The following is a 14,978-nucleotide window of genomic DNA, read 5'->3' on the forward strand; positions in this document are numbered from 1 at the left end:
TTCATGTCCAAAGCCTGAAAAACCAACACACAGCCACAGAGCTGTCCTGCCCCAGCTCTCACTGGAAAAAAAAATTAAGATACTGTTCCTCTGGCAGAGTGACTGATTTTTGGTGGTAATTCAGATACTGAACACCCCCACCTTTGAGCTGAGAACCAAAAGATTTCATGTAAAATTCATATTTTAATTAGAACATTTCTGCAGTACCATGTTATTGCTAGCATCACTGTTGAAAGCTCTTGAGCTTCTCATAAAGCTACTGTGAGCCACAGTGTTCCTTGGTCTCTGTCCTGCTTGGAAGACTGAGGCAGTGCTGTGTACATCCACTTTCCACCTCCCATGACAAGAAGTGCAGGGCAACCACAGCACCTCATACATAACAAGAACAGAAGAAATGGAGCAGTGAAGCTACAACTATATAAGACATTCTGGCACTATTAAAAGTTCCTGGAGCTAAAATACTTTAGTTTTATAGTGATTTATTTGATTTAGAAAGTATATTTTTCATAAAACATTTCTTTTATAGAGAACTTGGTTTAATCAAAAGACTTTCTTCACAGGTTTAAGTATACGAATGTTTGGTCTGCTTTTGAAAAGCAAAGTTCTTCTTCACCAAAAGAAGAGATTTAGGACAGGGAGGAGAGAAAAGGTTAAGAGCTATCATTTGTAATCGCAGAGGTAAAAATCTGCCTTTGCCTACCTCCACTACACCTCATAATCCTTAATGCACGTGGCAAGATCAGGGATGTGTGGTTGTGAAGAACCAGGAACAACAGCAGGGCTGAACCCAGAGGGGATTTGCGGATCATTGGATCATTTTGACTGCTTCTCTTAGCACAGGGATTTACAGGCGTGTGTGCAAGCTTTCCCCAGCTATACTAGGCAGCTCGGAGGACAACTCCACTGAAAAGGTCCTGTGAGGATGGTGGTACTTAAAGCAATTGAGACGAATGCAAAACCATTTCAATAATCACCCAGGACCTGAACTCCAAAGCTTTTAAGGTTCACTCAGCCTTAATGAGACTTTTTGCTCACAGGGAGATGTTAAACTAACCTTCCCCTCTCAAGGGTGACAAGCTATCTCCACTTCGCATTCGCTGCAAGTCCTTTTTGCCTTCTCTGTCACACAAGTGCAGTACATTAACTTTCAAATTACCACTGAACTGTCTTGCCGTTTTGGAAAACAGCACATCTACAACATTCACTGTCCTGTGTGCCACAGAGAGTTGACTTTTCCCACCTAACGTGCTGTGCAGAGACAGGCTGAACAGCAAGACCAACCATACAAATCACATACCTCCCTCCCAACATGTCGTGATTTTAAACTATTTCAGAAACACTATCTTATTAATTCATTAACCATTATTAGTAAACCCTTGTTAAAACCATCAATCAGACAAGAAGAAATTTAACATTGTGACACACAAAATAGCTATATGTAATTTATTTGAACCTGTTAAAGTCTGGTGTTACCTTTGTGATAGTAGTGTTACACTGTGTTATTGTTCATCAGAAACCAATGAACTCTAAAAGTATTTTCATTATACAGCACGAAAAGACACCAATAAATGTAAATTTAAAACTTTCCAAAGTTGGCATCCTCACTTAAATACTTCTCCATTATTAGTTGCAGGAATGGATAGGGATCACCTGTGGCCTCCAACACGGATAAAATACTTGCTGCATATGAACTAAAACTCTGTCTTTTGGATTGATGAATTGGTATGCTGATATAATAGCCCACGTTTTTTTAAAATTAATTTATAGAATTTGAGATCTGTGCCTTCACCAGTACACTCATTTTCCAGGCCAGCAAGTCAATTTTTGCAATTAATGCTAATTGCTGCAAATGCAAGGGATCAAGCAGCAAATCCTTTTGCATTTATACAGAAAGCATTTTGCATTTTGCAAAGAAGGACTAAAATACTCTTACATACATGCACTAAGCATTTGAAAACTTATCATCTAACTATAGACAGGAAAACTTGTTAACCTGCTGCAGGAAGGACATGTTTAACTGAATACAGCAGTGTGCTGCAGTTGATCTTTGGTCTTGTCAAGGGAACATGATTTATCTTGCAATTAGAACTAGAATATGCAATAAAAGACATGGTGGGGAAGCTGCTTAAACAATACAATTCAAACAAAACCGTATATTCCTTGAGTAAAATAAAATCTATAATAACCTTATGGTCTAGAAGAATCTTTTATGACTACAATTTCTCTAGTTTTCACAGCATTTTATTAAGCAACAGTCCAGTGACACAGGTCTTTATATGTAATTGTGAAAGACTTCTGTACTGACTAAAATGGATTACCAAATAAAAGGGTAATATATTAAATCCCTCCTACTTCCTTTTACAATTTTTCCATTATTTTTTTAAAATTTGGAAATAAGACAATAGTGCTATGCTACTACTATACTACATCAGCTTCATGCTTGTTTTCTCTTGAACTGAAGATACTGTACGTCCCATAAGTTCTTCTAGTCATAAAGAATTAAGAAACTATAAGTGACAGATCAGCCATGAAAAGGCACAGGAGGAACCAACTGGGAATTTTTTTTTAAAAAAAAGCTTTTCATTCAAAAAAATGTTGACTCATCAAACCATTCTTCGATTAAAAATCTGGTTTAAACAAATGTCCAGCTTAAAAAAAAAAAAAAAAAAAAAAAAAAAAAAAGGTAATTTGATGGAGATCCCTTACTTCTACGGGATGACTTAGAAATTAAAGGTTTGGAGTTTCAGTTTGATCAACATACTTTAAAATATGAATGACAATGTACTCTTAAGTGTAATTACAAATAGATTAGAAATAAAATATTCTGAAATCACTGAAATTAAAGGATTTGGTCTGAAAAATGAATTAATATTTTCCAAAAATAATTTGACATTTTAACTTTTCATTGCTATTCATGGACAGTATTTTCAAAATCTCAGCAATGCTGATGGGACAAAATCCTCAACTTTCTGCCCAAACTTAATGTAACTTTTTTTACCAACAAACATCATACACATGCAAGAAGTGAAGATGAAGGCCAACACCCATCCAAGAACAGCATGTCTCCAGAGACCTTCTTAGACAGATTTCCCCACCAGTACATGACACCTCCTGTTACAGCCCCTATGAACTGCCTAATAGAGTTTAACTAGAGCTGTCTGGCCTCTGAAGCATACTCACAGCTCCTAGGCAGAGCTATTTACCCTATTTTACACCATCTAGGATGCACATGTGACAGCTGGGATCTTTGCAATTCCTTTCATTCAATCTCTATTGTCCCTGACATGATTCATGAACTAGGGCTCCAGGGAAAAAAAAACAGAAATTATCTGGGGACTGTACCAGCTTGGAGAGTTACAGAAAACACCAGCTCCTTCTTCAGTTGGAGAGCAGAGGAAAGGGAGCAGAAAAAGTGTGACTGACTGTTCTTGAATATACAGGAGATGTGAACCAGAAAAGGAGCTGTGTTACTGTGGTTGGGGAGTTCATAGATTTGTGATTCACAGCATTACAGGGCCCATTTGGCATGCAAAAAGAGAGGATGATGAAAGGAATAGTTAGTCATGGAGAAAAAGCTAGACAGAACGCACAAAGATGCTAACCCCTGGGAAAGGGAACATTTTCAGGTGTGACCCACAGCCCGGGAAAGAGAATAAGGTCTCTTTATCTTTACTTTGCTAAAATTCCTTCTTACTTCAGTAGGTAAAGTACTTGAAGGAGTGCCCTCCATCCCAGCCTTGTAAGAGCACCATTAACTCTAATGCACTGTTCAAGACTATCTCAGCCCAAGAGGATGGCACAATGTTTTTCAAGCTTTTGCTAAAACCAGCCAGCCATATTCTCTCACAACCATATTTTTTTTCTCCTCTCACTTTACAAAGTATAAAGGCAGGCAAAAGAGGAAGAAAGGACATCCCATTTATGCTGTTAGAGTGCACAATGTACTACCCTCAGCACGTAATTGCTGAAATCACCACTGTTGAAACACTTGCAGATAGATAGCATTTCTGTTAAACCTTCACCTCCTTGAAAACAGTCGTATTCAAAGTAGGGATGAAGGAGGATGATTTGCCTTAGGGATCCCCTTGTCGACTCATGTGATTGCTGTTGAAAATGGTCTGGATCTAAAAGACCACAAAGGTGTTTGATGTTCTTCATATATCCTTCAGCAAAAGAACTGGGAGAACAGTCATTGCTCTTGTGCGTTTGCATTTTCAATAACACACATGAAACAAGCTATGCCCTGCCAGTTTGAAACAAGCTCTGTCCTGCCTTGGTGTACCCATGCTGTGTCTCTTTTCTTGGCGTGTTTGAAGACGATGGGCAGAAAGGGGGAGAAATGAAATTCGCTGGGGAGAAACAGGACTGGTGCTGAGGGAGAAGATAAGAAGAAGATAAGTGGAGAGGAAATGAACTGGTGGGCAGAAATAAGACACATCCAAAAGAAAAAAAAAAAAAAAAACAAACAACAGAGGAGAAAATGAGATAGGAGGGGAAAAGGCAATGGAGGCAAAAAAGCTCAAAAGACACAGGTGAAGATGACACTATGAACACAGAAATCAAGAAGGCAGGCATGAAGAGAGAGATAACAAAGGAAGAACAATCATGTAAAATGCAAGGAAAATCAAGAAAAAGATAAATTAATACTCCCACCAAAAAAGAGCTGAAAAGAGAAACATGGGATAAATCAGACTGGTAAGATGGCAGAAAACAAACCACAGAGGAAATGTGGAAAACAGTAACACAAGCTGCATTTAATACTGTTCATGGCACAGACCTTGCAGCAATTATTTATTCTGTTACACTGTGGTCACTGTGATATGGATGACGTCTAGCTTCAGAGCAGATCACTGAGCAGCAAGTACAAGCAGTGGGGAGCGATGGCCACAACTGTGACTGCAAACCAAGAGTCTTCCATGTGGGGAACGATCCCATGGAAAAATCTCTGGTAAAGCAGAGAACTGAACATCAATTTACTGTGTCCTTTATGTCAAGACAGTCTTCTGCATTTCCTTCTCTACTGTTTGATGGATGAATTCCTCCTCTGCCATTATCACTCACCTCCAGTTTGGACACTAGTCCAACCAAAATATAGGAATAATGGCAGAAAAGCGTGGTAAACAATTCAGTCTGCTGCCACCAGTAATTTTTTCCAGCACTGAGCACAGTTCCCTTTCTCCACTGTGAATAAATGACTCCAAATTGTTTTGCTGCCTTTCTGCAAAGTTAAAGACTACTAGCCTATCTGGGAACATACACCCAAGTTGTGAAGTTAATTATGGCCAACTAGGGAAAATGAAAATAAGGAAAAAGCCAGTATAAAATTTTTAGAAAGACTTCCCATTCACACAAGCATCAAAAATGAGGGATGACATCACCGGGAAAAATGTAGCAATTCATGGAACACTATCATACCACAGTGCTTATTACCATGGCTGTCTTTACTGCATTCATTAACGCTCTTAAACACTGCTCTGAATCACAAGGTGTCTCTGAGGCAATGCCTTTGTATGGTACCCCGCAACAGTCTTCCAGGGTTGCTAAACCACCTGCTCACACTGTAGGGACACACTCGAACACACAAGAGATCTCACTGGTTTTAGGAGCACTGTTTATGCGGTAACTATTTGCCTGAGTTGGAGCTTATCAGCACCTGAACAAAGAAAAGGTTTTGAGCTGAATCCACAGCTCACTCTGGGTCCCACTGCTGTGTCTGTGTGCTCAGAAAGCAGGCACCACTGCTGCCCCTGAGCGATCCAGAGCATCCATGTGGGAAAGAGCAGGCAAACTCAGCCAGACTCTGTTGTCCTTTATGGCTCTCCTTACTCCAATAAAATTGAAATGTAAAGGGCAGGGTTTGGCACAAAATCTGCAGGTAAATCTCACTGGTATATTATTATTTTTTACATCAGATTGGTCATGTTCATGCTCAACCATAAATTTCCTAACTGAAACATTTCTGGTTCCATTAAAATATGAGTTAATAATGATGAATCACAGGTAAGGATGAGCCTAAATTAAAGAGGCACAGTACAAGGCTTTGCTATAATCAAGAGAACTACTGTTATCTAGGGACACAGAACAGCCACATTTAATTTTGCATTCTGCACTTTATCCCAAAGAAATACTAATTACACTCAGCCCCCTTGTGTGGTGCCAGCTAGCACATGCCCATCAGAAGCAACAAATACATACATCTAGTGAAGAGTAAGGGTAATTTCCTGTGGTTGTTTTACAAGCAAGAGATTAAACTGTGACTACCCTGCAGAATTGAAACAATGTGCCTGTAATAAAACTGATGCCATAGTATGCAATCAGAAGTCAAATAGAAAGTTTGACATGCTTAATGCAGCATTCACATGTAAAATGTCTGCAGTGGAAACAGCCCAGACTTCTAATTTCAGTCTTTGATCCAAAATGAAACCTCAGGCCAGGTGCCTCTGAACACGTGCTGAAGTCCCTGTCAAAGGACAGAGACAGAATTTCTTGATGGGAATGATGCAAAACTCAGACTGGCTCCGTGCACACAGAGATGCTTTGGAGCCCATCAGAACACAGGCTCTATTTGAGCCCATCAGTAAGCACGTAATTGCCACATGTGGCAGTATGGGGAAATTTTGAAATTTATCTATCATCTCAATTATCCTGCCCATTCCTCAACTAACTAAACAACTCTACATGGTTCCTGTATGATACCAGAGACATTTACTGAATCATTTGATGTCTTCCTAATGTTAGAAGTATCCCATAGACATTTCACCCACAGTTTTCTAAAATGAACATACTCGGACAGAAGGTGGCCATACATTTTAACTCATCTTACTGGGTTAAAAAATCCAGCGGCACACTTGGATCTCGGGAAGCATTCAGGAAGCACAGGGAGTGACACAGACAAGAGCCAGGGCTTCAGCGTTTGCTGTGAATCACGGGGTTGATGCATGAGAGGGCAAGCACCACTGAGCCCGGAGGGACGGCACAACCTGGTGCCAGGAGGCAGGAGGGGGAAGCTGAAGAAGGGCTGTGAAGGAGGCCAAGGTGGGGGACCAGGACATCAGGAGTGGTGCCAAGACAAGGCGGAGGCCAGAGGCAGAGGGAAGGGAGGATGAGAACAGTGTGCTGCAGAGCAGAGATGCCAGGGAGGAAGGAGCAGGCAGCATGTGGGCCAGGTGAAACTGCAAGGCAGCTGGGCAGGTGGGGCTAGTTGCCCCCCCAGAGCCAAGTCAGAAGCCCCACGCTCAATGGGCAGGGAGCTAGCAGCCACAAGCATCTGTCTGAGCCCATCTGAGGGCAGGATCAGGGCCTCTACATATGCATTCACTTGAGGACAAAGTCTATTAGAATTCACCCAAGCCGTTTTAAAACATCCCACTCATTGAGAGTCTCCCTGATTAGGCAGTGATGAGCCCAGGCTCTGCACCACAACCATCACCGCAGTATAAGCATCAGAAAGGAAAGCAAGGCTTTCAAGGTTCAGTATAAAAGACTCAGTACACAAGCTTATAAATTATTTGTATCTTTGACTGAAAGCTGCAAGCTTTGTTCAAGACCGAAAGACATTAAGCAATGGCTTGAGAATCACCATTAATTAAAAATAAAAGGGCAATAAAACCCCTCCACATTCAGTATTCAGTAACAGTTCTGTTTGAGTTTAATCTGCCCACCCTTACTACAGATCAATGAACACCAAAAATTAATCGGTACCTGCTTTGTAAGTCGTTCAAGTGCAATTTGGCTACATAATGGGTGGCTGATGAGACAGTGATGATCCTAGCATTGTGACTGTGCGTTCCTGATTGCTTCAGCGTATCCAAGAGGAGGTTAGTCAACAGGAAGTGTCCCAAGTAGTTCAAGCCAAAGTGCTCCTCAAACCCATCCTCCGTCTTCCTTTCAGGGACCAGCATCACCCCAGCTGGAGGAGAAAGTAGAAGTAAAACCTGTTGATTTGTTTCAGAGAAACAGCAAACTAGAAGCAGCACGGGTCTCCTGCTGCAGAGTGTAAACACGGCATTTAAAGAAATGAGTGAGTGGTGGTGGCATGTAAAGTGTAAAGCTGACACTGATTGATTCCTGCCAAGAAAAATGTAAAAACCCTTACTTCAGTTCCTTTATCCAGAAAATAGTTAGACTGACTCTCTCCCTCCCTCCCTCCCTGCAGAATTGTGAGGATAAATGTGTTCATTTGTGAAAAGTGTTTTGAAGACATTAAAAGTTGAGTTAATCCATTGCTGGTGTGCCAGAATGCAATGCTGTGGATCCACAGCTATAATCCATCTACAATAGGTGGAAGCTGAGTGATCCCAACAACATTCCCTCCATCAAAGAGCTCAGAGCAGTGAAGACAAGACCAGGCTAAGCAGCAGACCTGCTCTCCCAGACGACTTTCTGCTGAGTTCTGGCTGGAGTTTAAAGATCTGTTGAGTCTTCATCTGAGTTCTGCAACTTCTATCTCACTGGTGTGGGTGAGAAAAGATGTAGTATATTTGCCCAGTATATCTTAATTACTGTGCTTACAAGCAGCTGCATACTGAAATGAGTTTTTGAATGCTTATTTTGGCAATATTTTTGCATATATTTCTACAAACCACGAGTTTCAAACTCGGTGCCTAAAATAAGTATCCACATCCCTAACATGCAATGTTGATTTCAGCATCTTGCAGAGAATCCTGAGCTCATGCATAAATTATATCGTGTACTGAGGCTGTGTGGAGGATAGCTATCCTGCTCAATTATAATGCAGACTTGAATGTTATAAATTATTCTTATTTTATTAAAATTTAATTATTGTACAAGTGGACCTGACCTTTGTAATTTAAATGTAGATGGAGGTGCCTCATGGAGAATAATGTTGTAGGCCATTTGTCTTCTCTCTAAAACACATGAATATGAAACAGCAGAAAGGCCACCTTTGCTCACAGACATGAGACAGTGTCAGCTTAATCCTCGTGCTACTTCATGTGTCCATTAAAAAGCCTTTAACATCCCACTTCTTGATGTCAGCCTAATGATGGCATACTAAATGACCCTTTTAAATTGCACATGCTGTGTATCTACACTGCTCCTTCTTTGGGGTGTTCTGTCACCTGACAGTTCTGCTACGTTACTGCTGCTTGGGCTGAAGAGATATTGTCAGGATCTTTTTAGCATGGCCGACACCCTTAGCAATTCACCTGTGGCTGCCTACTGCTTAATGGAGCAATTGGAGAAGCAGCATGAGGGGAAGAAAGAGAGAAGATGACAGAGTGAACAAAAGATTTGGGTGTAACACAGCATACCTGCATACAGAAAATTTAAGACTGAAGATGAGTGATGGTGGCTGATGGTATGATGAAAGAAACACAATGCAAATTACATGATGGGGCTCTACAAAAGCTCTGATTGGTATCTCTCTGTGTCATTACATCCACTTTCCTAGATACCTCAGAATGACAGGAAACCCCAGCTGCCAGGTGTGGTTTCTCTGCATGTCAAATCTCAACTTTAACAAGGGAAAGACACAAATTAGAGGGTGTCTGGTCGGGTGTCCCGTTGTATTCTCCTTCCTCAGCAGCACTTTCTCTAATGCACAGTGTAACTGCCCACAGAGTTGGAAACAGATTGATTGCCATTTCCTCTGTAATCTGCATATGCCGCATATAATCACATCCAGAGCAGTGGCCGGGACCGAGCACTGGTGTGAAGGTTATGGAGAGACATAAATGTGAGACAAGCCCTGCTGTAACATTTTCTTGTTTTCTGGAAAGAAGGAAAGGGCAGAAAGGGCAGCAAATCCCAGTCTCCCAGATCAAGTCTCTGCCTGCTACAGTGCAAGTTTTAGCAGAGACAGAGCTTAGCACAAGCTGTTGGAGGGCAGATGGGAACATTACTGCATCTCTGAGCACCACGGCTGGTACAAGGAAACGATCTAAGGCTCATCCTGCCCTCCAATGCTCTGACACTTGGAAAAGATGGGAAGAAGCAGTTTGCCAGAGGTCTGTCTGCAGCAACTCTGGTAAAATGGAAGCCCAAGAAAAGGCAGCCAACATAAAACAGTCCTGGCAGGGCAAAGCTGATGTGAACCACAAGTGCTGCTTCTACATCTGCCGGGGCTGCTGCAGAGCTCACTACGGGCCCCTTCCATGCACACACACACGCTTCTGTTGACTGAGTCAGACAGAGGGATGGAGGAATGTCTGGTGAAGAGTGCTGTAGATGGCTGCTACAGCCATTGAGCTTTGCATCATAACCAGCAGGCAAACCTGGGGGGGGCTGTCATCTCTCACATCAGCCCAGCAGACGCCTGTGCTACAGCAACTGCCCCCTCGACCTCTGGAGAGGCGCGGGATTTAAAGAGCACATAGAGGCTTTGCCCTTCACCCCAATTAGTCTCCACCATCTGTGCTGCACATCCTGGAAGCAAAAACCAGATCTGAGCTCAGGTCAGGAGATGGGAAAAGTTTTCACTCATACAATGCACAACTGCTAAGATACACGTTCCCGAAAATTATTTTGTTCATTCCTGAGGAGCTTCCTCTAAGTAGAAATTGCGGTCAAGTCCTTGAGCAGGCACAATCACCTCTGCTTGCATTTGTTGCTACTATAATTTCCTTTTTGTCTTCAAGAGCTGGTCAAATAATATGAATCCAAAACACCTTTGAAAGACTTTTTTTTTTTTTTTTAAGGCTCTCATCTTTGAGGCGGTTCGTATCAAGGATATCAAAAAGTCTTGCCCTGCAATTTGAGGGCAGTTTCTCTTGTTTGAGGAGAAGCCACTTTAATTCACTGAGAGAGAGCACACAAAGAAGTACCCAACAGGCAACTGTACCTGGCTGCTTCTCTGACAAAAGGGAAAACCTTGTAAGTGAAGCAGCAGACTCTCTTTTTTTAAATTATTAACTACCTAACATTCAGTAGATACTAAAAGTGGCATGCTATTGATTTTCTTTTGTCCAGAAACATCATCAGCTTTACTCAAGGGCCCAAAATGGTAACTCAAAGAATGAAAGCTGCTTCTATTTTTAATTCTTTCAATTAATCCAATACTATCTGAACCATTAAAAAATGCTTCTTTTTTTTTTTTTTTTTTTTTTTACTGTAATCTAAGAATGATTTTGCTTATTCTTCTGGTATGGAATCCACACAACCCAGTATCTTTCTGATTTTAATTATCAATAGTCAGTCTCGTCATTTTTTTTGAGTGCATGTGAAGTTTGAAGTGGCAGCACATAGACCATTAATGTCAAACACCTCAGTTCTGATACAACTTTCTAATATATTTTCATCTCTGATTCTGTTTCCAGAAGAATTATTTTTTAAAATGTCACTGATACCAGAATTGCTTTAGGAAATTAATTCATAACTAAGCTGAACATGAGATTTTACTTTGTAATTGATTAGCTGTTATTGAAATATTCAGGCAAAAGACTGACAGTATGCATGCAATAAACTGCCTAAATGACAAATCAATGTGTGATTTTGAAAGAGTAGAAATAAATTAGAATAAGGAAAATATTTTGCTGCATAACTATGCTTAACAACTGTTCTTATAGGAATACATTCTAAGATGCTGCAGTTATACATTTATTGTAATATGTTCAAATTATACATATTTTAATTATCTATAATGAATAGAAAAAATCTATCCTTTTTTACTTTTATGACTAGGCAATAGTCATATTTTTCTCTCAAAGAATGAATACACCTCAAGAGAACTGTCTTTGAAAAGTCATTTATCATTACTTTCTGTAAAGTTTCTAATTAAACTCTTGGTTTGGGATCCATCAATTAATTGTCTTATGTGATTTTAAGAGCATAATGGATCTGATACTGCACACAACATAACAAAAAGTTTATGGCAGTTGTAAATATTACAGGCCAGGCATACCATATTTTTATTGGATTGTATCAAGAGAATTTGTACCATGCCTGCCTGTACTACAGATGATGGTAAACATTGCTGTAATTCTTGTACCTCCTACTGCAAAGACATCCTCCAACTCCATTATAAAATACAGTTTTAAGAGCTTTAAAAACACAAGTATTTCACTCATCTAGATTTATTTACAGTGAACTACTTGGAGGTTTTCAAAGGTAGTTCTCTCAAACTCACTACAAAAGAAAGATTTAAAATCTCTTTTTCACATGCCAAACAAAATGTCTTCCTTCCCAGCCAGGCTCATGGAAGATGGCTTGGACACAGTTCCCCCCACATTCAAGTCCTTTTATCCCCAGCAACCCAAATGCTGGGCAGACAACACAAGAAGACAGCTGCATACACTTACATATAACACCTTCACAGCAGGAGCTGAACCTATATAATTGCATTTATCCAATTCTTGCTATTTACAAGGAAGAGCTACTTAATGTACAAAAAAAAAATTTCCCAAGGGGACAAATTAATAGATGCAGCAACTCTGAGTAATCGCACAAAGCCTTTGCTCCACACAGGCTTTGTACAGGTGTAGCTGATTGATTTAGCAGCATTTTCCATCCCATGAGTGCAGCCACATGAGGTGACCCACCTCACCTAACAGTGTCAAAACTGCTCTGGTCTGCACATCCATACACCAGAAGATCTATGGGTGGATTTATCTATGTATAAAATAGTACAGCCCACTTGTCTCCTAAATAGGGACAGCTATAGTGGAATGAACATCTCAATAACCATATAGCAGCATTCCCTGGCTAGGCCACCTACACTAAATTGCTTGTTCTACCACGTTCAGTTGGGCTGTACTGTCCCAGAATATGCCTGTCCTGTGGATCTCTCCTGGCTAGTGATCAATGAGAACATGCAATGCCTTATTAGAATTGCCCCGAGAAGTGCCTACTGAAGACACAACTGTACCCACATAACTGCTTTGGACAGGTATGCCTTGTCTGGGTTGCTGAGAGGTGAATTTACAGCACTGCTGCAACACACTGCTTGCTAAGCTATATCTGTAAACCAGAGCCCAGAAAAGTGTTTGGAGTCTAGATAGGACCACACACAGAAGCCAGATTAACAGTATATGAAATCTGAAAATGCAAAAATCCAAACAGTTAAGACGAAAAAACACAAAAATAACAAATGAAGCTTGGTACAGCTCTCCAATGCTATGGTGCTATTTCCTGTCTCCCCAGAGGGAGTTCAGACCCTTGCACTTTTTAGTATCTTCTGGAGCTCTGTATATGCAGTTTTCTAAAGCAAACTAGGAGGAAACTGAAGCAAAGCAAGGAATTTTGGCCCATGGCAAAACGATGACACCTAGATGACACTTAAGAGTCCACACCAACGCATTTGACCCTTGGGGAGATGCCAGGACACCTGCTGTGAGCCCGTCTGGCATCAGTGGTGCACAATGTCCTGTGCATGGACCTTCCCTGGAGGTGACCAGCCACCATGAAAACAGGTTTGATAAAGAGTGGGGCAGCACTGCGACTCAGTCTTGGGCTGCAGAGGAGAACCATCGCCAGAGGGTTCAGTCTCCCTTGCCTCTTCCCAGAACAACTCCTCTGCAGGACTGTGCCTGAGCCTTTGCAAGGCTAAGCAAGTTCCTACTGTCTCCCACCTCCAGCTCCCTTGCAAGAGGCTCTGCACTGCCCATCGACATTTCTGCACGCTGGCTTCCTGACAACTTCCCCAACTCCCTGTGCCAGCCAAAATGCACAGCACTGATGAAGCCAAGGTCTGTGTGCTGCTTCCTTGCCTCAGGTCTGGGCTGTGCTCCCCTCCCTCCCTTATGCCCAGAACCTGGCGACCCAATACTGATCATATGAAGGAACAGCATGTGTGCAGGAAGGAGAGGAGAGGATCAGCCCCAGACATGCATATTAGCTTCATCTGCCTCTCGCTTCCCTGCAAATGGTAAATTTGGTCTCCCTAATTTTCTTACCCAGCTACTCTAGCTCCTTTGTGTCTGAATCTCATAGATCTCACTCTGCATCCTGCAGGCATCTGCTAGTCACATGCCTGGTTCACCCTTCCATTACTCCTGAGGCTGGTTTTCTTACAGGACCACAACCCATGGCTCTGAGACTTTCACCAGCTTCTCCATCCCCTCTTCAGCACGAACCAGTTGTGACACAGGGGTAGATGAGAATTAATTTCTACAAGTTACATTGAAGTCAGTGGCCAAATAGAAGAGAGAGGTTCCAATCACATCTCCACCAAGGGGGATAATTCTCATCTCTGTTAAACAACAGTAAACTCACAAAAAAGACATCAGTCAGGAACTCCCTCACTGCAAGAAAAGGATCAGTTTGTGCACAACAGAGACTCTAGTCCTCAAGGACTCAATCCTTGCAAATTCTGTGGTATCTAAGCACTTGCAAACTCTGACTGAGACCTCTTCTACAGTTCAGACAAACATAAGACCTCTCTTCATCTTCACTACTCACCCCAGATTCCTCCCCTCATACTTGCTCTCTTACAAATTTCTTGATATTGAACAAGAATATATGCTACATTCATAATTTAATTCTGTTTAAAAGTCTTTCAATCAGCAAACTCAAACGTACTGCCATCAAGTTTTCCCCCATCCTAATGGTTCCCACGACAGCCCTGTCCTTCCCATCAACTCCACTCCATCTTCTGTTGTTCTCCCTTATAACCTCCCAGCCTTAACTGCCTCTACTCTATTTCAATTCTTCACACCCAGGCTTCTCATATAGTTCTGTCTCTCTTGGAAGTTACAGTCTTGTCCCATCTGCATTCAAACCAGGCTTCTTCCTATTCCACGCTACATATTTTGTCATTATGACTAAAAATATAAGAGCCGGCACTTCCAGAGACATGTGGTCACTAGCCAATTGAGGTCACCAGCTGCATCAGCTCACCAGCCATGTCTGGCAAGATGTTTAGGTCCTGAGAGTGCTGAAATCATGTCCCAGCCCCACTGTTATGTTCCAACTGTATATCAAGGTAAAATCCAGATACCCATCACCTGCCATCCATCTCTCCCTACCCCATAACCTGCTTTTTGTGGGACAGAAGCCTGTCGCAGAGATCATGGATGACCCAG

General features: G+C 41.6%; 1 protein-coding gene across 4 annotated transcripts in view; it reads right to left on the minus strand.

Moving 5' to 3' along the window:
• The window catches only part of DHRSX (dehydrogenase/reductase X-linked), a 142,258-nt gene that overhangs the window by 44,123 nt on the left and 83,157 nt on the right, over window positions 1-14,978 (minus strand). For all 4 annotated transcript variants that reach the window (XM_026858261.1, XM_026858252.1, XM_026858269.1 and 1 more), the window contains one exon: window positions 7,702-7,909. In XM_026858261.1, coding sequence (XP_026714062.1) covers window positions 7,702-7,909 — 208 coding nt within the window. The remainder of the gene's footprint in view (window positions 1-7,701; window positions 7,910-14,978) is intronic.

Source organism: Athene cunicularia (genome assembly GCF_003259725.1).
Source record: "Athene cunicularia isolate RWA chromosome 1 unlocalized genomic scaffold, athCun1 chr1_part1, whole genome shotgun sequence".
NCBI classification, from domain to species: domain Eukaryota; kingdom Metazoa; phylum Chordata; class Aves; order Strigiformes; family Strigidae; genus Athene; species Athene cunicularia.